We start from the raw sequence: 25,828 nt of genomic DNA, 5'->3' as shown, positions 1-25,828 counted from the left end.
TGGTATAGAGGTCCTGGATGGCAGGAAGCTTGGCCCCAGTGATGTACTGGGTCGTACACATTACCCTCTGTAGTGCCTTGCGGTTGGAGACCAAGCAGTTGCCATACCAGGTGGTGATGCAACCAGACAGGATGCTCTCGATGGTGCAGCTGTATAACATTTGGAGGATCTGACGACCCATGCCCAAACTTTTCAGTCTCCTGAGGGGGAACGGGTTTTGTCGTGCCCTCTTTATGACTGTCTTGGTGTGCATGGACCATGTTAGTTTGTTGGTGATGTGGACCCCAAGGAACTTGAAGCTCTCAACCTGCTCCACTACAGCTCCGTCGATGAGAATGGGGGCATGCTCAGTCCTCCTTTTCCTGTAGTCCACAATCATCTCCTTTGTCTTGATCACGTGGGAGAGGTTGTTATCCTGGCACCACATTGCCAGGTCTCTGTCTAATCGTTGTCGGTGATTAGCCCTACCACTGTTGTATCTTCAGCAAACTTAATGATGGTGTAGGAGTCTTGCTTTGATGCAGTCATGGGTGAACAGAGAGTACAGGAGGGGACTGAGCATGCACCCTGAGTTGCCCCCATGTTGAGGATCATCGTGGCAGATGTGTTGTTACCTACCCTTACCACCTGGGAGCGGACCGTCAGGAAGTCCAGGATCCAGTTGCAGAGTGCTTTGAGGGCACTATGTTGTTGAGCGATGAGCTGTAGTCAATGAATAGCATTCTCACGTAGGTGTTCCTTTTGTCCAGGTGGGAAAGGGCAGTGTAGAGTACAAAACAGACTGCATCATTTGTGGATCTGTTGGGGCGGTATGCAAATTGGAGTGGGTCTAGGGTTTCTGGGATAATGGTGTTGATGTAAGCCATGACCAGCCTTTCAAAGCACTTCATGGCTGCAGATGTGAGTGCTACAGTTCAGTAGTCATTTAGGCAGGCTACCTTGGTGTTCTTGGGAACAGGGACTATGGTGGTCTGCTTGAAACATGTTGATATTACAGACTCGGTCAGGGATAGGTTGAAAATGTCAGTGAAGACAATTGCCAGTTGGTCAATCTCAGTTTGTGGTGGTAAATAGACGGCTACGAAGGATATAGATGAAAACTCTCTTGATAAATAGCGTGGTTTACAGCTTATCATGAGATACTCTACCTCAGGCGGGCAAAACCTTGAGACTTGCTTAATATTAGATTTCATGGACCAGCTGTTATTTAAAAATAGACAAATAGATCTTGCCGATGGACCGAAAACCCAGCCAGCTGTATGTTACTCATGTCGTTGTTCAACCACGACTCTGTGAAACATAAGATATTACATTTTTTAATGTCCCATTGGTTGGATAGTCATGATCGGAGCTCATCCATTTTATTATTAAATTAATGCACGTTGGCTAAAAGGACTGATGGTAGAGGGGGATTACACACTCGCCGTCAGATCCTTACAAGACACCCGGATCTACGTCCCCGATATCTCCGTCTCTTTCTCATGCGAATGACGGGGATGTTGGCCTTGTCAGGTGTCTGAAGTAAATCCTTCGCATCCTACTCGTTAAAGAAAACATCTTTGTCCAGTACAAGGTGAGTAATCGCTGTCCTGATATCCAGAAGCTCTTTTCGGTCATAAGAGACAATGGCAGAAACATTATGGACAAAATAAGTTACAAATAACGCAAAAAAACACAATAGCACAATTGGTTAGGAGCCCGTAAAATGGCAGCCATCTCCTCCAGCGCTATAACTGAGATTATGTTTTTTCTCCTTGGACTACAACTGAGATGGTGAATTTTATCCTAGGACTGCAAGTTTTTCCTCCTAGGACTACAACTGAGATCATGTTTTTTCTCCTAGGACTACAACTGAGATCATGTTTTTTCTCCTAGGACTACAACTGAGATCATGTTTTTTCTCCTAGGACTACAACTGAGATGAATGGCAGAGACTTCTATGTCTGAACCCGACCATGTCTTGCCAACAGTCTCTTGTTTTAACAACCCCATCCTTCTTTTCCTCAAGCCAGACATCAGTTTTCACTGTATGTATCTCCAGCCATGCTGTTCTGTACATGTTTCCCTTGCTTAAACTACAGATTTCAAATCCACCCATGGCTACACAAGAGAAGCAGCTGCACATGAGTCCATTGTTTCTCTCTGCTTCGGCATCTGACCGGTGTTCTGGCCTTGATGAGATTCTAACCAGCTGGATGGAGACACTGTCTGGCCTTGATGAGATTCTAACCAGCCGGATGGAGACACTGTCTGGCTTTGATGAGATTCTCACCAGCCGGATGGAGACACTGTCTGGCCTTGATGAGATTCTCACCAGCCGGATGGAGACACTGTCTGGCCTTGATGAGATTCTCACCAGCCGGATGGAGACACTGTATGGGCTTGATGAGGTTCTCACCAGCCGGATGGAGACACTGTCTGGCCTTGATGAGATTCTCACCAGCCGGATGAGGACACTGTCTGGCCTTGATGAGATTCTCACCAGCCGGATGAGGACACTGTCTGGCCTTGATGAGATTCTCACCAGCCGGATGGAGACACTGTCTAGCCTTGATGAGATTCTCACCAGCCGGATGGAGACACTGTCTGGCCTTGATGAGATTCTCACCAGCCGGATGGAGACACTGTATGGGCTTGATGAGATTCTCACCAGCCGGATGGAGACACTGTCTAGCCTTGATGAGATTCTCACCAGCCGGATGGAGACACTGTCTGGCCTTGATGAGATTCTCACCAGCCGGATGGAGACACTGTCTGGCCTTGATGAGATTCTCACCAGCCGGATGGAGACACTGTCTGGCCTTGATGAGATTCTCACCAGCCGGATGGAGACACTGTCTGTCCTTGATGAGAATCTCACCAGCCGGATGGAGACACTGTCTAGCCTTGATGAGATTCTCACCAGCCGGACTGTCTGGCCTTGTTGAGATCCTAACCAGCTGGATGGACACACTGTCTGGCCTTGATGAGATTCTCACCAGCCGGATGGAGACACTGTCTGGCCTTGATGAGATTCTCACCAGCTGGATGGAAACACTGTCTGGCCTTGATGAGATTCTCACGAGCCGGATGGAGAAACTCTCTCTCCTTGATGAGATTCTCACCAGCTGGATGGAAACACTGTCTAGTTTGAACTTCAGCCGTGATGACAGCAAGATTTGAAAGAGAGAGAGAGAGAGAGAGAGGCAGACCTGGGGAAAATAAAAGCATACTTTGGCTGACAGGACGAGAAGCAGGCAGCCGTAAAGGAAAAGGGCAATCTAAACGACAGTGCGCTTTGTAGGGAAGAGGGAGTTCAACGAAGAGTGAGAAAGAAAAGAGAAGATGAGTAGTCTGGTGTTGTGAAGATTCCCTCCATTGTTTCTCCTCAGTCAAGGTCACTTTACTTTCCGCATTGTGGAGCCCAAGTGTCTCCTTTGTCAGGGATTTGATGAATGTCTCATTCTGGTCAGACGTTGTGGACGCCATATGAGAATGAATGTTTGCCAGACTCCTCTGCACTACCTTCCTCATGTGAGAGTTATGATCTTTTCCAATTAAAAGTCAAGTAATTCAGTTGTCAGTGAGTAGTAATGGAAATTCATATGCTTCCCAATTCTATTTGCTCCACAAGTCCACTCACCACACCCTAAAGGTAATATGATGGAAATGGATGACCCCGTACATTAAACCAATCACCTTCTGATTAATGTTAAATACTCAGAGAGGAGGTACTGATGTCATTAAAAGCTTAAGAGCAACGGACAACTAAAGAATTCCAAACAGGTCCAATGTTTATGGCAGAGAATGGAGAGAGGTATGAAGGGAAGTGGTCCCTATGGAGAGGTTTAGGCAGATAAAGGGGTTACATTGGGAATTCAGGTGGGGTAGCACTATATGGGGGGGTTAGATTAGGGTTGAGCCAGGGTTAAACCTAAGGGTTAGGGTTATCGCTAGAGATGCTAGGGTTGAGCCGGGGTGTGGACATGAAGCTAGGGTTAGATGTGTGTCTGTGGTAACTCTATTTATTTGTCTTTTTTTAGAATGAATTGTTTTCATGACAAGATGCCACATATTTGCAGTTCATAACATGCAATTCAGTACGTGGGATGTGCCAATATTTATTTTCTGAGTGCAATAAAAAATGTATGTACTGTGCATTATGTATATCTAGCTGTCACTGAAGTAGTTCAAACCCTGACCATAAATATCTGAATCATGTACAGTGGGGCAAAAAAGTATTTAGTCAGCCATTAACTAAAGTTTTCAGAGCAATGTTCCAGTGATGTGCAAGAACTGTTTCCAAGAGACCATCCCCTTAATGTCAAACGGAACTTGACCAGAAGATAGCTACCATAGAAGACAGCCAAAAGTTAGTTGAATTTCCATGTTATTGCGATGCTTTCAACAATCTAAAAGCACAATTTCTATAGTTGAAAAAAACATGTATTTTGGAAGTAGAAGGCATTTAGAATTAAATGTGGAGTGGAGTTTTATAGTTAGGCCTATGTGATGACATCACATGCCCCAGGTACATTCAAAATCAATTGGCAATCATTTACATGATTGCCAGGTTGCCTAGAGCGTTGGGCCAGTAACCAAAAGGTTGCTAGATCAAATCCCTGATCTGACAAGGTCAAAATCTGGCGTTCTGCACCTAAACAAGGCAAGGCAATTTACAGTTGAAGTCGGAAGTTTACATACACCTTAGCCAAATACGTTTAAACTCAGTTTTTCACAATTCCTGACATTTAATCCTAGTAAAAATGCCCTGTCTTAGGTCAGTTAGGATCACCACTTTATTTTAAGAATGTGAAATTGTCCATTTGGAAGACCCATTTGTGACCAAGCTTGAACTTTCTGACTGATGTCTTGAGATGTTGCTTCAATATATCCACATAATTTTCCTGCCTCATGATGCCATCTATTTTGTGAAGTACACAAGTCCCTCCTGCAGCAAAGCACCCCCACAACATGATGCTGCCACCCCCGTGCTTCACGGTTGGGATGGCGTTCTTCGGCTTGCAAGCGTCCCCCTTTTCCTCCAAACATAACAATGGACATTATGGCAAAACAGTTCTATTTTTGTTTCATCAGACCAGGGGACATTCTCCAAAAAGTACGATCTTTATCCCCATGTGCAGTTGCAAACTGTAGTCTGGCTTTTTTATGGCGGTTTTGGAGCAGTGGCTTCTTCCTTGCTGAGCGGCCTTTCAGGTTATGTCAATATAGGACTCGGTTTACTGTGGATATACAGTATGTAAGCACTTTACTGTATTTGCGCACAGCGTGGTAAAGATCCAACCTTTCATCCATATCGGTCCCTGATTACGCGTAGGCCTACTTACTGTCAGAAATCATTTGTTGTCAGGTAAATACTTCATCATGAAAAAGGACGAACAGATTTCTCATAGGAGGAGCTTCTGGCAAATAAAGACAGTATGTCATTTAGCTGCTGCTTATTGGATTCGCTCCTCGTCATTCGTTTTCCTCTTAGGGCGAGCGGCTTTAAGAAGTCAGTACATTCCCTACCGAGGGTGTTTGTTCATTCAGGAAGAACCCTCCTGCTTCTGCTGTTGGCCTCCAAATGAGTGTTTTAAGCAGAAAATCAATAAAGGGGGCACAGTGTGGTCTTCATTCCCTCCCTGCTCTACTTTTTCTGTCCTCACTTATCATCACAACTCTCTCTTTCTCTCCTCCTCCATCTTTTCACTGTGCCCATTTCTCTCTGAAACTGCCGTGCTGCTTGAACATAAACAAGCAAAAACAGACATTTATGGAGCATGCAGACACATACAGACACAAATACATATAATAATTCACCATACAACCTGTATGTTTAAGGATAATAGCAGTATATTAGCTAGTAGCCAAACCTTTGGGTGAAACACTTGTTTCCACCCTTGTCCTATTGCTCACCGATGATAGAACTGATGGATTGTCTGAGAATGACCATGGACATTCTAGAAGGTCAGTGATGCTGACAAGAGAATGACCATGGTCGTTCTAGAAGGTCAGTGATGCTGACAGGAGAATGACCATGGACTTTCTAGAAGGTCAGTGATGCTGACAAGAGAATGACCATGGACATTCTAGAAGGTCAGAGATGCTGACAAGAGAATGACAATGGACGTTCTAGAAGGTCAGTGATGCTGACAAGAGAATGACAATGGACGTTCTAGAAGGTCAGAGATGCTGACAGGAGAATGACCATGGTCAGTGATGCTGACAAGAGAATGACCATGGACGTTCTAGAAGGTCAGTGATGCTGACAAGAGAATGACAATGGACGTTCTAGAAGGTCAGTGATGCTGACAAGAGAATGACCATGGACGTTCTAGAAGGTCAGTGATGCTGACAAGAGAATGACAATGGACGTTCTAGAAGGTCAGTGATGCTGACAAGAGAATGACCATGGACGTTCTAGAAGGTCAGTGATGCTGACAGGAGAATGACCATGGACATTCTAGAAGGTCAGTGATGCTGACAGGAGAATGACCATGGACGTTCTAGAAGGTCAGAGATGCTGACAGGAGAATGACCATGGACGTTCTAGAAGGTCAGAGATGCTGACAGGAGATGAAAGAGTAAATCTGGGTAGTTTGATCTCGAAGGCCAGACAAGTGACTAAAACTGACCATTCACCACACCTCCCTTTTCATAACAGTTTCTTTCTAAGCACCATCTTTCTAAGACTGCCCTTAGCACGGCTACACAAAGTTTGGGGTAGTTGTTCAATGTCTTCTCAGGGTATTAAGCCATCTATAGAAGTTGCATTTCTCCCTCACTGGTACTTCTTGGTCTAAGTAAGTCTAATAACTGAGCAACTTTGCACAAACGGCGTGAGACAAATTGGGAGCAACACCAATATACAGTTGAAGTCGGAAGTTTACATACACCTTAGCCAAATGCATTTAAACTCTGTTTTTCACAATTCCTGACATTTAATCCTAGTAAAAATGTCCTGTCTTAAATCAGTTAGGATCACCACTTTATATTAAGAATGTGAAATGTCAGAATAATAGCAGAGAGAATGATTTATTTCAGCTTTTATTTCATTCTTTCATCACATTCCCAGTGGGTCAGTTGAAATACACTCAATTAGTATTTGGTAGCATTGCCTTTAAATTGTTTAACTTGGGTCAAATGTTTTGGGTAGCCTTCCACAAGCTTCCCACAATAAGTTGGGTGAATTTTGGCCCATTCCTCCTCATAACTGAGTCAGGCTTCGTGATGGTCACTCCAATACCTTGACTTTGTTGTCCTTAAGCCATTTTGCCACAACTTTGGAAGTATGCTTGGGGTCGTTGTCCATTTGGAAGACCCATTTACGACCAAGATTTACCTTACTGTCACGCCTCTCTATTTTGGTTAGGCCAGGGTGTGACTAGGGTGGGCATTTTAGTTTCTTTATTTCTATGTTTTGTATTTCTTTGTTTTGGCTGGGTATGGTTCTCAATCAGGGACAGCTGTCTATCGTTGTCTCTGATTGGGAACCATACTTAGGTAGCCTTTTCCCACCTGTGTTTTGTGGGTAGTTGTTTTCTGTTTCTGCACCTGACAGAACTGTTCATTTTGTTCCACTTTGTTATTTTGTTTCAGTGTTCAGTTTTAATAAATATCATGAACACGTACAACGCTGCGCTTTGGTCCACTCCTTCCTCAGACGAGCGTTACACTTCCTGACTGATGTCTTGAGATGTTGCATCAATATATCCACATAATTCTCCATCCTCATGATGCCATCTATTTTGTGAAGTGCGCCAGTCCCTCCTGCAGCAAAGCACCCCCACAACATGATGCTGCCACCCCCGTGCGTCACGATTGCGATGGTGTTCTTCGGCTTGCAAGCCTTTTTCCTGCAAACATAACGATGGTCATTATGGCCAAACAGTTCTATTTTTGTTACATCAGACCAGAGGACATTTCTCCATGTGCAGTTGCAAACCGTAGTCTGGCTTTTTTTATGGAGGTTTTGGAGCAGTGGCTTCTTCCTTGCTGAGTGGCCTTTGGGGTTATGTTGATATATGACTCGTTATACTGTGGATATAGATACTTTTGTCCCTGTTTCCTCCAGCATCTTCACAAGGTCCTCTGCTGTTGTTCTGGAATTGATTTGCACTTTTCGCACCAAAGTACGTTCATCTCTAGGAGACAGAACGCATCTCCTTCCTGAGCGGTATGACAGCTGCGTGGTCCCATGGTGTTTATACTTGCGTACTATTGTTTGTACAGATGAACGTGGTACCTTCAGGCATTAGGACATTGGTCCCAAGGATAAACCAGACTTGTGGAGGTCTACAATTTTTTTCTGAGGTCTTCTGATTTCTTTTGATTTTCCCATGAGGTCAAGCAATGAGGCACTGAATTTGGAGTCAGGCCTTGAAATACATCCACAGGTAAACCTCCAATTGGCTCAAATGATGTCAATTAGCCTATCAGTTTCTAAAGCCATGACATTTTCTGGAATTTTCCAAGTTGTTTAAAGGTAGAGTCAACTTAGTGTGTGTAAACTTCTGACCCACTGGAATTGTGATACAGTGAATTATAAGTGAAATAATCTGCCTGGAGACAATTGTTGAAAAAATGACTTGTGTTATGCACAAAGTAGATGTTCTAACAAACAAGAAATTTGTGGAGTGGTTGAAAAACAAGTTTTAATGACTCCAAACTAAGTCTATGTAAACTTCCGACTTCACCTATATGTACTACAAATAGGCTATGCCTTTAATAGTAGACCTTATAGCCAGTGGTTAATTTGTCAATTTGGAGGTGCTGGAACAAAAAGTGAGCCCGAGAGAGGGGAGACCATGGGTAATCTGAGGTACCGGAACACATGAAGAAAAAAACTCCTTTATAATATAGCATTGCGTGCATTATCGTGCTTTAGCATTCTGGCATAGATCAGTAGGCGCTTGCAGAAGTTGCACACATGGGAGAGAAAAATATTGTAGCCTAGGGTTCAGGAAAGCTTTGGACTTGATAAACCCATTTCATGCAATTCTACATCATTTTAGATGACTGGAGACTAGAGCACAATATTTCTTAATACCTCACAAATGATCAAAATGACAGGCTACTTTGACGCTGACAAACTGAGAATCTGAGATCAATAAAAACGATATTGTCTTCAATCCATCAACTGCCTAGACCTAGGTGTGTGGAGACACACATATTGTACAATATGAGGAGGAAATTACAGTCCTAAAAAAGCTTTCCAGTTTCACTGACTCACCCAATGATGCTAGGCTCACTCACCGGGATGCTCTCGTGCCAAATGTGTTTCTCTCTTGTTTTACTTGGTAAAACAATGCTGTTCCCTCAATAGACCTATTTGGAAGTTGATAACTTTGTCGTCTACAGACAGACTAGTCTTCTCTTTTCAGCAGGATGCATTTTATTTCCAACCTGTATTTTCCAGTGATTGTATTTGAAATATTGGGAAAGGTCTATTTTGGCTGCATGCTGTGCACTAACATTTTCACCCTGCTGTTGACTGTTGACATGGCTCGTGATTGGGCTACACACAAACCACAGCTAGGCAATCTAAAAAAAAATAACTATTGATCATCTGTGGCACAATTATAGGCCTACTCCTGGTGTATTATTCGGATTTGTTTCATTTATTTCTGAACAGACAGCAGTAATTCAATGACTTTGGCAAATGTATTTCAATTGATCAGGCGTGCTGCTTCGCGCAGCCATGATTCTATAAGGAAATAAATGATGAAGTGTAACGCTGGAGAGATGAGAGTTGCATGCTCATGTCTATCAGAGTAGAGAGGTAGAGAGATCATAGAAAGTGAATCTCATTCTAGTTCTGTTTGAGATACAGGCGCGCTTCTCTCTCACCACAGCAATGGCCACGCGTTGGTCTATATAGGCTACAATATTGTGCAAATCATAAACCCGGGCCGACCCAACACGCATCAATTATCAGGCCGTTTTAACATGACAATTTTTAGGCGACAGCCAATAGAATTACAGAGGAGTCAACCTGAATTAGTCTAACTGATTGTTTTTACTATAATTTTACATTACAAGTATTTTTCAAGCCACGAGAGTTACCCGATCCTAGGAAATGGGTTCAGGAACGAAACGGTCCAGAAATGACAGGTGTCGGATCCTGCTCATATTAAACACTGCTAATAGCTACATATATTGTATTTATTCAAGTGCAGAGGTTTGTGTTAATTGTTTTTCAAAACGAAGACATTCAACATATTTTAATTCGTTTCTACAATACATGTACAAATCTACGGGGGAAAATAAAAAATAATAATGCTTCTATTGTTGACGTAGACCTGGCACTGACAGTGTAAAGGTGACTTGGAAAAACCGAGATTATAATCAAGAGTGCACTGCATGGAGCATGGATGACATCTAGTGGCCAAGATATATTCAGCTGGTATGCAGATTGTTGGATTTGCGCAGCCGCAGTTTGATACTTTCCTGACTATCGTAACCAGGAAATAAATCACGGAAGTAGCTAGATGACACATCCATGCTTCTTTAAAATAGCCGTGATATTGCAATTTCGAGATGCAAAGTGACGAGCAGAATTCGGAGATTTTATAATGCACAAAATATGAACCAATAGCCATTACATTTGATTGGTAAAAGACATGAGGAGACTTACAGTGTGGTCAACGATATCTAGCCATGGTTAGCCTAGCACCAGCAGACACCTGTGACCTTAATGACCAGTCCATAAACTACACTAACGTTACAGTATGAGCAATTCATCAACCGATGTTAATCTGCCTCAGCTAAATTCTCTCTGAGTTTCGCATCTGTCCTTGGCTCGGTTTCAGAAGAGGATAGAGTCGCTACGGTATCTGCCTGACACATTTCGTATTTGAATGACTAGACGGGAGTCCGGAGCATGTTTCAGAAAACCTCTTTCACGACGCTGATAGTCGGGGTGTTCGTTGTGTATGTTTTGCACACTTGCTGGGTGATGTATGGCATCGTTTACACCAAACCTTGTGAGAACCCCAAATTCGAAAACTGCATCAACCCATATTTGGCAGGAAAACCAAGATTGCAGGTTTGTATGCATCATTGCTAGATGGAATGAAAACTTGCCAGTCAGACAGTTGTTTTGGGTGTGGAAACTGATTCGTGAACATTTGCTATGTTCTTTATTCCCCAATCCCAGTTGAGTATCTACACAGCCTTGCGACCCAATGCTGATGGGGGACACACCCTCATTCACGAGGAGGAGGACTTTGATGTTGAGACCAAGTTTGAAAGGTGCAACATTTCTTACGGTGACAGGATATGGTGGTATCTATCTATCAGTCAGTCAGTTGTAATAAGCACGATGATCACCAATGGAAACTTTGTGGTAGACACAGTCAGTGCTCTCTGGGTATTTGCAGGATGACTAGGACTCCATATTAGTAAGTCATCTGGAACCAAAACGAGTGCAGATATCTGCCCACATTCATAGTAACTGATTAACATTGAACAAACTGCATATAGAGACTACTTCAACCTGCAAAGATTGACATCTCTCTCCCTGCTATATTTACGCAATAAGGCACAAGGGGGTTTGTGGTATATGGCCAATATACCACGGCTAAGGGATGTTCTTACGCACGACACAACTTAGAGTGCCTGGATAGAGCCCTTTGCCTTGGTATATTTCCCATATACCGCAAACCCCAGAGGTGCCTTATTGCTATTATGAACTGGTTATCAACGTAATTAGAGCGGTAAAAATAACTGTTTTGTCATACCCGTGGTATATGGTCTGATATACCACGGCTGTCAGCTAATCAGCATTCAGGGCTTGAACCAACCAGTTCATATTCACCTATGTATCCCTTTTCCTAAAGGATAGTGAATGTGTCTCTCCCAAAGAAGACCTGTAAGAATGGGACGCTCTATGCCATGGTGTTTCTTCACCAGGCAGGTATGTCCCCGTGGCAGGACCCCAGACAGGTGCATCTGGTGTCCCAGCTCACCACCTACATGATACCCAAACCACCAGAGGTCAGCCTGATCTCAGGGGAGGAAGCGACACAGGTCAGACTACGATTACACCGCACAATGGCTGCATTCTAAATAGCACCATATTCCCTTTTTAGTTCACTACTATGGGCTCTGGTGAAAAGTAGTGCACTATAAAGGGAGTAAAGTGATATTTAGGACGTAACCAACATTTACAAGATCCAGAGCAAGGCTTTCATACGTCTCTTCATTATTAGGGTATGTCTGTATGCGCAGACAGTGTCTTGCCTTGGAATCAACTGTTCTGAATTGTCCCTTTATAGCATCATATTTTTTAATCAGTCTGGTACATTTTAATACCTTTCACTTTGGAATGCATTTTCTGTGGAGTACATCTTTAAAACTGTCATGCTGATTGTGATGTTCAGTTTTTCCCTGGTCTTATTCTCTCTGGTCTGCTGTGGTCATTGTGCCCAGGGCAGGCGGAGCAGCTGAAACGGAAGCCCAAAGGAGGTGACTCTGCAGTGGATCGGCCCGTGTCTCACTGGCGCTCCCGTCTCACCCTCAATGTGGTGTCAGAGGACTTTATCTTCGACAGGGACTTCCTGCCCAGTGACGTGCACCGCTACCTGCGAGTGTAAGAACGCACTTATGATACAATTCATCATACACTCATAAATGGACAGCTGGAACTAATGATACAATACACAACACCTTCTTCAGGGTGAAGAAGGCACAGTGATGCTGAAACATGGGTGGTTTACCCAATCAATTACTGGGAGCTTGTATATAGAGTGTGACTCTCTTTATTTATTTTCAGAGCCTACAGTTTACCTGCCGTTAGTCAGCACCTTTACCAACTTTTTGGGGGTGTGCCAACTCTTGCTTTGTATTACAATACAACAATTCTAAATTGAAGTTCCAGAGCCTTTATTTAAAGATGATCATCACTTCATTTATATGGAACAGTAAGACTTCACATTCTTACATGAAAGGCAGCCACGAAGAAGGTGAGGGCTAAGAAGTACAGGTTGGTTTCCACAGAAATGCCCTTGATTTCATCAGCATCTTTCTCAGTGAAGCCTGAAATCACAACAAATCAACTCATTAAAAGGCTCCCACAAGAGTGCAGAGCCGACCCCCATTTTGACGTAATTCCTTGCCTTCGAGCGGAAATGCTTGTTTTAGGTTCCACCTCTTATACATAATCACGAATTGGGGATGGGAAAGAATGTTCTGGAGATTTCCACATGGGACCGGGAAAGCATAAACAAATAGAGAACTGACAGCTGTCAGAGCCTCTTCCACTCAGACTTCATTAATGACACAACAGTAGCAATTGTTTTACTGTGTTCCAGATTTCAAAATGGAAAGAAGAGGGTGTACCTTCCACTGCTGTTTGTGGATGAGCTGAGCAACAGAGTGAAGGACTTGATGGAGATCAACAGCACCAGCACGGAACTCCCTCTCACTATCTCCTATGACACCATCTCCCTCGGGAAACTCCGCTTCTGGATTCACATGCAAGATGCCGTCTACTCTCTGCAACAGTTCGGTGAGTAGTACTATAGAAATAGCATTATAATTCAATATCTCTATGGCTAGTACTATGACCAAACTCATTGGGACGGTTTACCGGACACAGATCAAGCCTTGGCCTGGACAAAACATTATTTTCCATGTAGATTCTTCATTGAGGTTGCTTTTTAGTCGTGACTAGGCGTAATCTGTCCGGGAAACAGCACCCATTATGCTAGTTGATACTAGTGTACGGAATTGACACTAATCTGCATGAGTCATACTACCTACCGCCAGAGGATCACAAACTGAACGACCGCATCACGAGAGTGACTTCTGTCCTATAGTTGCTACTGTTCTGTCATTAATGAAATCTGAGGGGAAGAGGTTCAATAACTGTAGTGAGAAATATAAAATAAAATCCTTTGTTTTGTCTGTTTGAACATGCAAACTGATGTTTGATAAAGGGAGGAAATAAAAAATGTTTCGACTGAAAGACAATGACCAGAGCTTACCCATGATGTTATACAACAATTTGAAGTCAATAAGTCATAGTTTAAGTCGAAATTCGATATATTTGGAAGTGGGAAATCCAAAGTGGGGATTTTAATTTTTTTTCTGTGGCAATGCGGTGTGTTTAGGATGTGCTAATACTTTTGTCTGTTTCTTTAGCGCTGGGTTTTAGTTGAACGTTACTATCCACCAGCATGGCATTGTTTATTAATCAGAAACACCTGCAAAGTTCTTCCTCGTTCCGACTGAGCTAAACTGCTTTTTGCCGTAGTCTACACTTGGCCACCATAGTCTACACTTGGCCACCATAGTCTACACTTGGCCACCATAGTCTACACTTGGCCACCATAGTCTACACTTGGCCACCATAGTCTACACTTGGCCACCATAGTCTACACTTGGCCCCCATAGTCTACACTTGGCCACCATAGTCTACACTTGGCCACCATAGTCTACACTTGGCCACCATAGTCTACACTTGGCCACCATAGTCTACATTTGGCCACCATAGTCTACACTTGGCCACCATAGTCTACACTTGGCCAGCTGAGACATGGAGCAAATTAAAATAGGGGATGCAAACGCATGTTTTTGCACCTACCCTTTTTACCAGAAAATTAACATAATAAAATGTAGAATTTGTCATTTTTCACAAATTGTTGAGCTAGTCTTTATAGAACATGACAATTTTTATAAATGGTATAATTGTGTGTTATGATTGCGTTTTGGGACCCTGCTCCCCGCCCCCGGCGCCCCAAGATGGAAGTTTTTGACCACTAAAGTCTTGCTTCGCTACACGCTTCACTGCTTTGATTACTGCAGCTAAACCACCAGTGTCTATCCTATAATGAACAGGCACCCACGAAATAACATTTATTTTGTTGTGCAATTGTATTGGTGTTTCGTGTCCGATGCGCTCAGGGTGTTGTGACGTGTCATTTACCACGTGCATCATGAGCGAAGTCATTGTAGCGTAGCCTATCATTTAACTGAGAACCATGAGCACGGGCTGACTTGGATTTGCTGTACAGCAGCTGAAGTCTGCTAGCAGCCTACCTACCAAAGGTTGCACCGTGTCCATTACAATGTAGAAAAACACGTCTCTTATGGAAGATGTTAAAACTTTGGAGACAGCAATAGATGGTGAAGTCAAAGATACTGGTTTCCCGATTTATACTTATGACAAATCCAGCTCTAGAACCAGCCAGCTGGCTAATCTTTTGAATACAGTGTGGTTTAAAAAACAACACATAACATTAGCAAGCTAGATAAGGTTAGCAAGACAGATAGCTAAGGATAGCATGCTAGCTAAACTGACAGCTGTCAGTTCTCTATTTGTTTATGTTTTCCCAGTCTATGTGGAAATCTCCAGGACATTCTTTCCCCAATTCGTTAATATGTACAGTTGAAGTCGGAAGTTTACATATGCTTAGGATGGAGTCATTAAAACTCGTATTTCAAACACTCCACAAATTTCTTGTTAATTAAAAACTATAGTTTTGGCATGTCGGTTAGTTACATCTACTTTGTGCATGACACAAGTAATTTTTTCACTGTATCACAATTCCAGTGGGTCAGAAGTTTACATACACGAAGTTGACTGTGCCTTTAAACAGCTTTGAAAATTCCAGAAAATGATGTCATGGCTTTAGAAGCTTCTGCTAATTTACATCATTTGAGTCAATTGAAGGTGTACCTGTGGATGTATTTCAAGGCCTACCTTCAAACTCAGTGCCTCTTTTGCTTGATCATGGGAAAATCAAAAGAAATCAGCCTCAGAAAAACAATTGTAGACCTCCACAAGTCTGGTTCATCCTTGGGAGCAATTTCCAAACAGCTGAAGGTACCACGTTCATCTGTACAAACAATAATACGTAAGTATAAACACCATGGGACCCCGCAGCCGTCATACCTCTCAGGAAGGAGATACGTTCTGTCTCCTAGAGATGAACGTACTTTGGTGCAAATCAGTCCCAGAACAACAGCAAAGGACCGTGTGAAGATGCTGGAGGAAACAGGTACAAAAGTATCTATATCCACAGTAAAACGAGTCCTATATTGACATAACCTGAAAGGCCGCTCAGCAAGGAAGAAGCCACTGCTCCAAAACCACCATAAAAAGCTAGACTACGGTTTGCAACTGCATATGAGGACAAAGATCGTACTTTTTGGAGAAATGTCCTCTGGTCTGATGAAACAAAAGTAGAACTGTTTGGCCATAATGACCATCGTTATGTTTGGAGGAAAACGTGGGAAGCTTGCAAGCCGAAGAACACCATCCCAATCGTAAAGCATGGGGGTGACAGCATCATGTTGTGGGGGTGCTTTGCTGCAGGAGGGACTGGTGCACTTCACAAATAGATGGCTTCATAAGGAAGGAAAATTATATGGATATATTGAAGCAACATCTCAAGACATCAGTCAGGAAGTTAAAGCTTGGTCGCGAATGGGTCTTCCAAATGGACAATGACCCCAAGCATACTTCCAAAATTGTGGCAAAATGGCTTAACCTCTCTGGAATATGTAGTGTCCCACCGGCCAAGATCTAGTGAAAATGCAGAGCGCCAAATTCAAATAAATTACTATAAAAATTCAACTTTCATGAAATCACACATGCAATACACCAAATTAAAGCTACACTTGTTGTGAATCCAGCCAACATGTCAAATTTCAAAAAGGCTTTACGGCAAAAGCAAACGATGCTATTATCTGAGGACAGCACTAAAGTAAACAAACAATCCTATTTCAACCCTCCAGGCGTGACACAAAACGCAGAAATAAAGATATAATTCATGCCTTACCTTTGACGAGCTTCTTCTGTTGGCACTCCTATATGTCCCATAAACATCACAAATGGTCCTTTTGTTCGATTAATTCCGTCGATATATATCCAAAATGTCGATTTATTTGGCTCGTTTGATCCAGAAAAACACCAGTTTCAACTTGCGCAACGTAACATTAAAATATCTCATAAGATACCTGTAAACTTTGTCCAAACATTTCAAACTACTTTTGTAATACAACTTTAGGTATTTTTTAATGTAAATAATTGATCAAATTTAAGACGGGATGATCTGTGTTCAATACCGGAGGAAAACAAAGTGTAGCTAGCTTTCAGGTCACGCGCCTCTAACAAAGAGTACACTTCCCTCAAGCCTCATTCTGAACAGTGCTGTTTCTTCATTTCTCAAAGGAAAAACCTCAACCAATTTCTAAAGACTGTGGACATCCTGGATTCCCAATGAAAACCTTGAAAAGAGAGTGACCTCCAAAAACAATTCTGAATGGTTTGTCCTCGGGGTTTAGCTTGCAAAATAAGTTATGTTATTCTCAGACATGATTCAAACAGTTTTAGAAACTTCAGAGTGTTTTCTATCCAAATCTACTACTAACATGCATAGCTTAGCTTCTGGGCCTGAGTAGCAGGCAGTTTACTTTGGACACGCTTTTCATCTGGACGTGAAAATACTGCCACCTATCCCAGAGAAATTAAGGACAACAAAGTCAAGGTATTGGAGTGGCCATCACATAGGCCTTACCTCAATCCTATAGAAAATGTTTGGGCAGAACTGAAAAAGCATGTGTGAGCAAGAAGACCTACAAACCTGAGGTGTATGTAAACTTCTGACTCTTCAGAGATGGAACCTAAAACAATTATTTCCGCTCAACGGCAAGGAATTACGTCAAAATGGGGTCAGCTGTGCACTCTGGTGGGAGCCTTTTTAATAATTTGGTTTGTTGTGATTTCAGGCTTCACTGAGAAAGATGCTGATGAAATCAAGGGCATTTTTGTGGAAACCAACCTGTACTTCTTAGCCCTCACCTTCTTCGTGGCTGCCTTTCATGTAAGAATGTGAAGTCTTACTGTTCCATATAAATGTAGTGATGATCATCTTTTAATGTTTATATTTTAAAATGTTTAGTGACTTAGCAGTTCTCTTATCCAGAGTGACTTACAGGAGTGCACATAGACAGATTTTTTTTCACCTAGTCGGCTCGAGGATTCGAACCAGCTAACTTTGAGGCTGTTACTGGCCCAATGGTCTTAACCGCTAGATCTACTTGCCACACACATGCATGACTGAGATTCACAAAATTATTCCTATGTCACATTGCAACTTAAAAGCATGTTTCATTTGCAGCTCCTGTTTGATTTCCTGGCCTTCAAACATGACATCAGCTTCTGGAAGCAGAAGAAAAGCATGGTGGGAATGTCCAGCAAAGCAGGTGGGTGGACTTCTTACGAAGATGCTGTTAGGCAGGGTTGGGGTCAATTCCAATTAAAGTAATTCAGGACATGAGTTTGAATTTAAAACTTTTGAAATTAATACAAACCGCTGTGCCTGGCACTTACTACCATACCCCGTTCAAAGGCACTTAAATAATTTGTCTTGTACATTCACACTCTGAATGGCACGCATACACAATCCGTGTCTCAAGGATTAAAAATCCTTCTTTAACCTATCTCTAGATGTCGATCGATTAATTGGCATGGCTGATTAATTAGGGCCGATTTCAAGTTTTCATAGCAATCTGTAATCGTCATTTTTGGATGCTGATTACATTGCACTCCATGCGGAGACTGTGTGGCAGGCTGACCACCTGTTACTCCATGAGGAGACTGTGTGGCAGGCTGACCACCTGTTACTCCACGAGGAGACTGTGTGGCAGGCTGACCACCTGTTACTCCATGAGGAGACTGTGTGGCAGGCTGACCACCTGTTACTCCACGAGGAGACTGTGTGGCAGGCTGACCACCTGTTACTCCACGAGGAGACTGTGTGGCAGGCTGACCACCTGTTACTCCACGAGGAGACTGTGTGGCAGGCTGACCACCTGTTACGTGAGTGCAGCAAGGAGCCAAGGTAAATTGCTAGCTAGCATTAAACTTATCTTGTAAAAAAAACTATCAATCTTAACACATGAGTGATGATATTACTAGTTTAACTAGCTTGTCCTGCTTGCAAATAATCAATGCAGTGCCTGTTAATTTATCATCGAATCACAGCCTACTTCGCCTAACAGGTGATGATTTAACGAGCGCATTCGTGAAAAAAAGCTCTGTCGTTGCACCAACGTACCGAACCATAAACATCAATGCCTTCCTTAAAATCAACACACAGGTATATTTTTTTAAACCTGCATAATTAGTTAAAATAAATTCATGTTAGCAGGCAATATTAACTAGGGAAATTGTGTCACTTCTCTTGCGTTCTTTGCAAGCAGAGTCGGGGTATATTCAGCAGTTTGGGCCGCCTGGCTCGTTGCGAACTGTGTGAAGACCATTTCTTGATAGTGATAGTTTCCGGATTTGGCCATATTAATGAGCTAAGGCTCGTATTTCTGTGTGTTTATTATAATTAAGTCTATGATTTGATATTTGATAGAGCAGTCTGACTGAGCGATGGTAGGCAGCAGCAGGCTCGTAAGCATTCATTCAAACAGCACTTTTCTACGTTTGCCAGCAGCTCTTCGCAATACTTGAAGCACAGCTCTGTTTATGACTTCAAGCCTATCAACTCCCGAGATTAGGCTGGCAATACTATAGTGCCTATAAGAACATCCAATAGTCAAAGGTATATGAAATACAAATGGTATAGAGAGAAATAGTCCTATAATAATTACAACCTAAAACCTCTTAACTGGGAATATTGAAGATTCATTATTGAAGACTATGAATATTGAAGATGATGAAAGCTGGAACCACCAGCTTTCATATGTTCTCATGTTCTGAGCAAGGAACTTAAACGTTAGCTTTTTTTTCTGGCACATAATGCACTTTTACTTCTCCAACACTGTGTTTTTGTATTATTTAAACCAAATTGAACATGTTTCATTATTTATTTGAGACTATATAGATTTTTATTTATGTATTATATTAAGTTAAAATAAGTGTTCATTCAGTATTGTTGTAATTGTCATTATTACAAATATATATTTATATATAAATCGACCGATTTAATCGGTATCGGCTTTTTTTGGTCCTCCAATAATCGTTATCGACGTTGAAAAATCATAATCGGTCGACATCTAGTCTCCTCCCCTTCCTCTATACTGATTGAAGTGCATTTAGCAAGTGACATCAATGAGGGATCATAACTTGCACCTGGTCAGTCTAATGTTTTGTCTGCTCAGTGTATTTGTAAGGGGAATAGTCAAAAACTACATGTGTTTATCTTGTGGTCCTTTCCAGTACTGTGGAGGTGTTTCAGCACCATTGTGATTTTCATGTACCTGTTTGATGAGCAGACCAGCCTGCTGGTCCTCATTCCTGCTGGAGTAGGCTCCATGATCGAGGTACATCTCCTCACAAGCATTTAGTGGTTTTATCCCAAATGGCTCCCTATGTAGTGCACTACTTCTGACTAGGGCTATTTACAGTTGAAGTCAGATACCTACAAATACCTTATCCAAATACATTTAATCTCAGTTTTACACAATTCCTGACATTTAATCCTAGTAAAAATTCCCTGTCTTTGGTCAGTTAGGATCACCACTTTATTTTTAAGAATGTGAAATGTCAGAATAATAGTAGAGAGAGATTTTATTTCTGCTTTTATTTATTTTATCACATTCCCAGTGGATCAGAAGTTTACATACACTCAATTAGTATTTGTAGCATTGCCTTTTTAAATTGTTTAGCTTGGGTCAAATGTTTCGGGTAGCCTTCCACAAGCTTCCCACAATAAGTTGGGTGAATTTTGGCCCATTCCTCCTGACAGAGCTGCTGTAACAGGGAAGTAGTAAATGAGTGCACACTTCAGGAGGATGCCGATATTATTGGGACGCAGGAGAATGCCAATATTATTGGGGCGCAAGAGAATGCCGATATTATTGGGACGCAGGAGAATGACGATATTATTGGGACGCAGGAGAATGACGATATTATTGGGACGCAGGAGAATGACGATATTATTGGGACGCAGGAGAATGACGATATTATTTGGACGCAGGAGAATGACGATATTATTGGGACGCAGGAGAATGACGATATTATTGGGACGCAGGAGAATGACGATATTATTGGGACGCATGAGAATGACGATATTATTGGGACGCAGGAGAATGACGATATTATTGGGACGCAGGAGAATGACGATATTATTGGGACGCAGGAGAAAGGAGTTATTATTGGGACGTAACTCAGGGTCTGTTAATAGGGTACAATTTGGGACACACACAGTGTTTCCCTAAAGTTCTCTATTTGCACAGTTACTGTTGTTCACGTTAGTAAAATGTCTGACCCCATTGACTTTTGTCAGATTGAGTTGATAATCTTTTTCTGTTTGCTTCCCAATTCAGTGACTATCAATGTGGTCCCCTTTTGTAGGTTTGGTAATTCCATCATCCTGTGTCCTGGTTTCTCTTAATCCCCTATGTTTTAGATCCTTGTGGATGATTGTGTTCTTGTAGTTGATTGCACTATGTCCTCTCGACGCCTGACTGGTTTATCTGTCCCTCTACAGGTGTGGAAGGTGAAGAAAGCCTTTAAAATACAGGTTATCTGGAAAGGTGTAAAACCCACATTTATTGTAAGTCTGGTTTGTTTGTAAAGATATCAGTTTATCAGAGTTAATTTCCTCGGGATTACGTTTGGTCTCTGTTTGTTCTACATTGATATCAGTGTGTGTTTGTCTCCCCAACAGTTTGGAAAGTCTGACGAATCAGAGAGGAGGACTGTAGAGTATGATACTCTTGTGAGACTTGACATATACCTTTTTTTATGTCCAAAAATGACGTGTTCCTTTGTCCTCAATTTGTATACAGTAGCGTTGTCATAAATAGCAACCGTTTGATTTTCCTTGCAACGTTCTTCTCTTCCCAGGCAATGAAGTACCTGTCGTATTTACTCTACCCAATGTGTATTGGAGGAGCGGTTTATGCCTTAGTGTTTTTGAGATACAAAAGGTAGGCTATAACTCTGGAAAATAACAGTAGGGTCTACTACAGTGATGGACAACTGTAGTAGTTTTTTGGGAGTGAGAAATTATTATTTTGGATTTAAAAAAGACCCCAGACTACTCTTGAAATTACAATGGACCTCTGTCTTCTGGCAATAACGTCTCTTTTTATTGCCTGCAAATAGAGTTTGACTAACAAATCAACTTCCAGATCAAAATCTGTGCGGCCATCGGTGCCATTTAGAAATCTCAGTGTGGCCCTGGAGCCTCGAGATGTTGCCCAGACCCGGTCTACTATGTGTTTTGAATGTGTAATAATGTCTCACCTGCTTTCTGTTTGGCAGTTGGTTCTCCTGGATCATCAACAGTTTAGTGAATGGTATGTTCTCTGACACTATCCTGAAGCCAGCATGATTTGCTTTAATTCACTTTTAAAAGCCAGATTTACCTTAAGTGTTGTTTTTTGTTGTTGTTTAGATCAAATGTTTTATTGTATGTTCAGTCAATAGGCAGAATCATTGGACAAATAAGAAATGCTTTGTCAGTGCACGTTCATGATCACATGATAATTAATACTAGAAGCATTGATATTGTCATTGATGGTTCCTTTTTTGACAGGAGTGTACGTTTTTGGATTCCTCTTCATGCTACCTCAACTCTTTGTTAACTACAAGGTCAGTTACATTATACTGTGTGTTAGTGCCCATGTCTTCTGTTCTATGTTATCTTTAGCATGCCGCTAAAAGCCAGATGCTGGTGTCCATTTCGATTATTTTCTTGTTTCAACAGTTCAAATCTGTGGCACATCTACCCTGGAAAGCATTCATGTATAAAGTGAGTGAATTATATAAGATCTCATTTGAGGGATCGCCAGGTTTTACACTGTTAGATGTCTCAGAAAGGGTTTTATCATTGAAGGACAGTAAGAGTATGGCTACTGGAATGTGTAGTAATTGTTACAATGAAACATCCATAAATCTATCAGAAAGAAAAACTACATAAAGTGATGAAACTGAAGGACGTTAATGATAGTAGTTTATATTTGTCCATCCCCAGGCGTTCAACACCTTTATCGACGACATATTTGCCTTCATCATCACAATGCCCACCTCCCACCGGTTAGCCTGCTTCAGGGATGATGTGGTCTTCCTCGTCTACTTGTACCAGAGATGGTAAGCCACACGGCAGATACGCACACAGGGGTAGGATCTTAATTTGAGAATTTGCTGAGAATTTCCCTACGCTGCAGAAAATGTCGATGAGCTTTGTGATTTACATAAATTCACTGAAAACTCAAACTAACACAAGGTTATATTAATATATTAAGTAGCCTAATTTTTTCCCAGCTGATTGACTAACCACTGATCAAACAACATTGTAGACTAAACATTCAAATTCTGTTACTGCAAGATTATTTATCTGCAACAATACTGGTCAAATGAAGATCCTATACACACACTGCACTAAATTGACTGTCGCTTGTAAGTAACAATATCTCCAATGCTACAACAGAATATCCTCACATTGAACGCATCAATTTGTTTACTACAACTTTTTTCCACAATTTTTCTATCTTAAGGCTGTATCCTGTTGATAAGACCAGAATGAACGAATACGGACTGTCTTACACTGAGGAGGAGAAACCCAAAGGAAAGGCCCACAAAGACTAAAACTGATCACAGACACACATGCAGGTCCTGAGAGCCATATGTAGAATATGGACCTACACGTTGCTGTGTTGGGATTGGGTACAATGCCTATAAAACACATTGGTGTTATTTGTCAGAAGGTGGATTTGCCTAGGGAAGGTTCAGTTATCCTTACTGCCAAGCTAAGCCCCTCACTCCCAGCCAGTCACCACCTTATACCTACCCAGACCATTGAAGACTTGAGTGGGCTTTCCTAAGCAATGCGATGCCTAGCACAGCACTGGTTGAATTGACCACAGCTGCCTCCAGTTGAAGGAGCATGGACCAACCCATTATGTATACCATGATTGGTGAATGTGTTTGTCTATGGAATGAGACCAACTCAGTCCCACACACCCCTTGCCTGCCTACACCTGTCGTCCCCCCACCCATCCCCACACATCCAATTTATAAAAAAAGAACACCTGGTGTTTCATATCATGATGTCATCATCAGGAGACGCTGACTGATGTCACCACGTTTTGTTCTCTTGGTCAAAACGTCCAGAATCCTATTTGATCATTCAAGAAAAGATATGTGCATTGGTTTGTATTTGACCTTGTATTAGAACATGAAGACCATGAGATGATGGTGCCAAATATGGAAAATTATATTTGATGTGCTTTGAATGTGACATTTTGTGATGTTACATTTTGTTAATTGTTATTAAAGCATTTGATAGTGTTTGATTGTTTTGGTGGAGTTTTGAGTAAATTAATAAATTGACTTCAGTGTTATAAGGATCAATTGGGTGGAAATTATATTTACTTTTGTCAATATGATTTAAGACTCATATGATATGTGACGATGTCTGGTCTTTTTAAAAAATGTTTATTGATCAAGTTCAATCAGATGTTGCAGTACAGGGTTGTTTGACTCATACCTTATGACTTCCTGCTGCTTTTCTGTTCTACATGATCATTAATTGCACCCGCCTGGTGTTCCAGGTCTAAATCAGTACCTGATTAGAGGGGAATGATGCAGTGGAACTGGATTTGAGGTTCGAGGGCTGTAGGTGACGCTTTGTTTTCAAACAAATCTCTTGTTTGCTTTCCTCCCACCAGGATGGGTATCATTTAATTTAGCCCATATTAGTTTCATTTTGTGAATTGTTTGCATCATGCCATGGCTGTAGGCAGGTGTCCAATGACCCAAGTTGGAAGTTTACATACTCTTAGGTTGGAGTCACTAAAACTCATTTTTCAACCACTCCACAAATTTCTTGTTAACAAACTATAGTTTTGGCAAGTCGGTTAGGACATCTACTTTGTGCATGACACAAGTCAGTTACCTTTATTTAACTAGGCAAGTCAGTTAAGAACAAATTCTTATTTTCAATGACGGCCTAGGAACAGTGGGTTAACTGCCTGTTCAGGGGCAGAACAACAGATTTGTACCTTGTCAGCTCGGGGGTTTGGACTAGTAACCTTCCGGTTACTAGTCCAACGCTCTAACGCTCTAACCACTAGGCTACCCTGAAGCAACATCTCAAGACATCAGTCAGGAAGTTAAAGCTTGGTCACAAATGGGTCTTCCAAATGGACAATTTCACATTCTTAAAATAAAGTGGTGATCCTAACTGACCAAAGACAGGGCATTTTTACTAGGGTTAAATGTCAGGAATTGTGTAAAACTGAGTTTAAACGTATTTGGCTAAGGTGTATGTAAACTTCCGACTTCAACTGTAAATTGCCTTGCCTTGTTCAGGTGCAGAACGCCAGATTTTGACCTTGTCAGATCAGGGATTCGATCTAGCAACCTTTTGGTTACTGGCCCAACGCTCTAGGCTACCTGGCAATCATGTAAATGATTGCCAAGTAATTTTGAATGTACCTGGGGCATGTGATGTCATCACATAGGCCTAACTATAAAACCACTCCACATTTAATTCTAAATGCCTACTAGTTGCAAAATACATGTTTTTTCAACTATAGAAATTGTGCTTTTAGATTGTTGAAAGCATCGCGATAACATGGAAATTCAACTAACTTTTGGCTGTCTTCTATGTTAGCTATCTTCTGGTCAAGTTCCGTTTGACATTAAGGGGATGGTCTCTTGGAAACAGTTCTTGCACATCACTGGAACATTGCTATGAAAACTTTAGTTAATAGCCCAATGAAACTCTTAAGGGAACAATCTCTAAAATTGTGGGAACGTTTGTTGTTAGCTGGGAGGCAAGGGATAAGAATGTCCATAGATACAGAACAATAAGACTGAATGACAGGTGTGTGTCCATAGATACAGAACACCAAGAATAAACGACTGGTTTGC

At 41.8% G+C, this 25,828-nt stretch overlaps 1 protein-coding gene across 1 annotated transcript; it reads left to right on the top strand.

Annotated features, from left to right (window-relative positions):
- The first annotated feature begins 10,421 nt into the window (after positions 1-10,421).
- On the top strand, positions 10,422-24,300 carry LOC110496678 (cleft lip and palate transmembrane protein 1-like protein). The gene is made up of 16 exons (XM_021572700.2): positions 10,422-11,029; positions 11,141-11,235; positions 11,823-12,012; positions 12,420-12,574; positions 13,296-13,492; positions 17,719-17,813; positions 18,111-18,195; positions 20,162-20,265; positions 21,435-21,500; positions 21,615-21,665; positions 21,794-21,876; positions 22,214-22,248; positions 22,488-22,543; positions 22,659-22,703; positions 22,926-23,041; positions 23,449-24,300. The coding sequence occupies exons 1-16, from the start codon at positions 10,865-10,867 to the stop codon at positions 23,537-23,539; spliced, it is 1,629 nt and encodes a 542-aa protein (XP_021428375.2). The 5' UTR covers positions 10,422-10,864; the 3' UTR covers positions 23,540-24,300.
- The last annotated feature ends 1,528 nt before the right edge of the window (positions 24,301-25,828 follow it).

Source organism: Oncorhynchus mykiss, chromosome 18 (assembly GCF_013265735.2).
Source record: "Oncorhynchus mykiss isolate Arlee chromosome 18, USDA_OmykA_1.1, whole genome shotgun sequence".
Taxonomy (NCBI): domain Eukaryota; kingdom Metazoa; phylum Chordata; class Actinopteri; order Salmoniformes; family Salmonidae; genus Oncorhynchus; species Oncorhynchus mykiss.
This window is presented reverse-complemented; position numbering and strand designations above follow the sequence as displayed.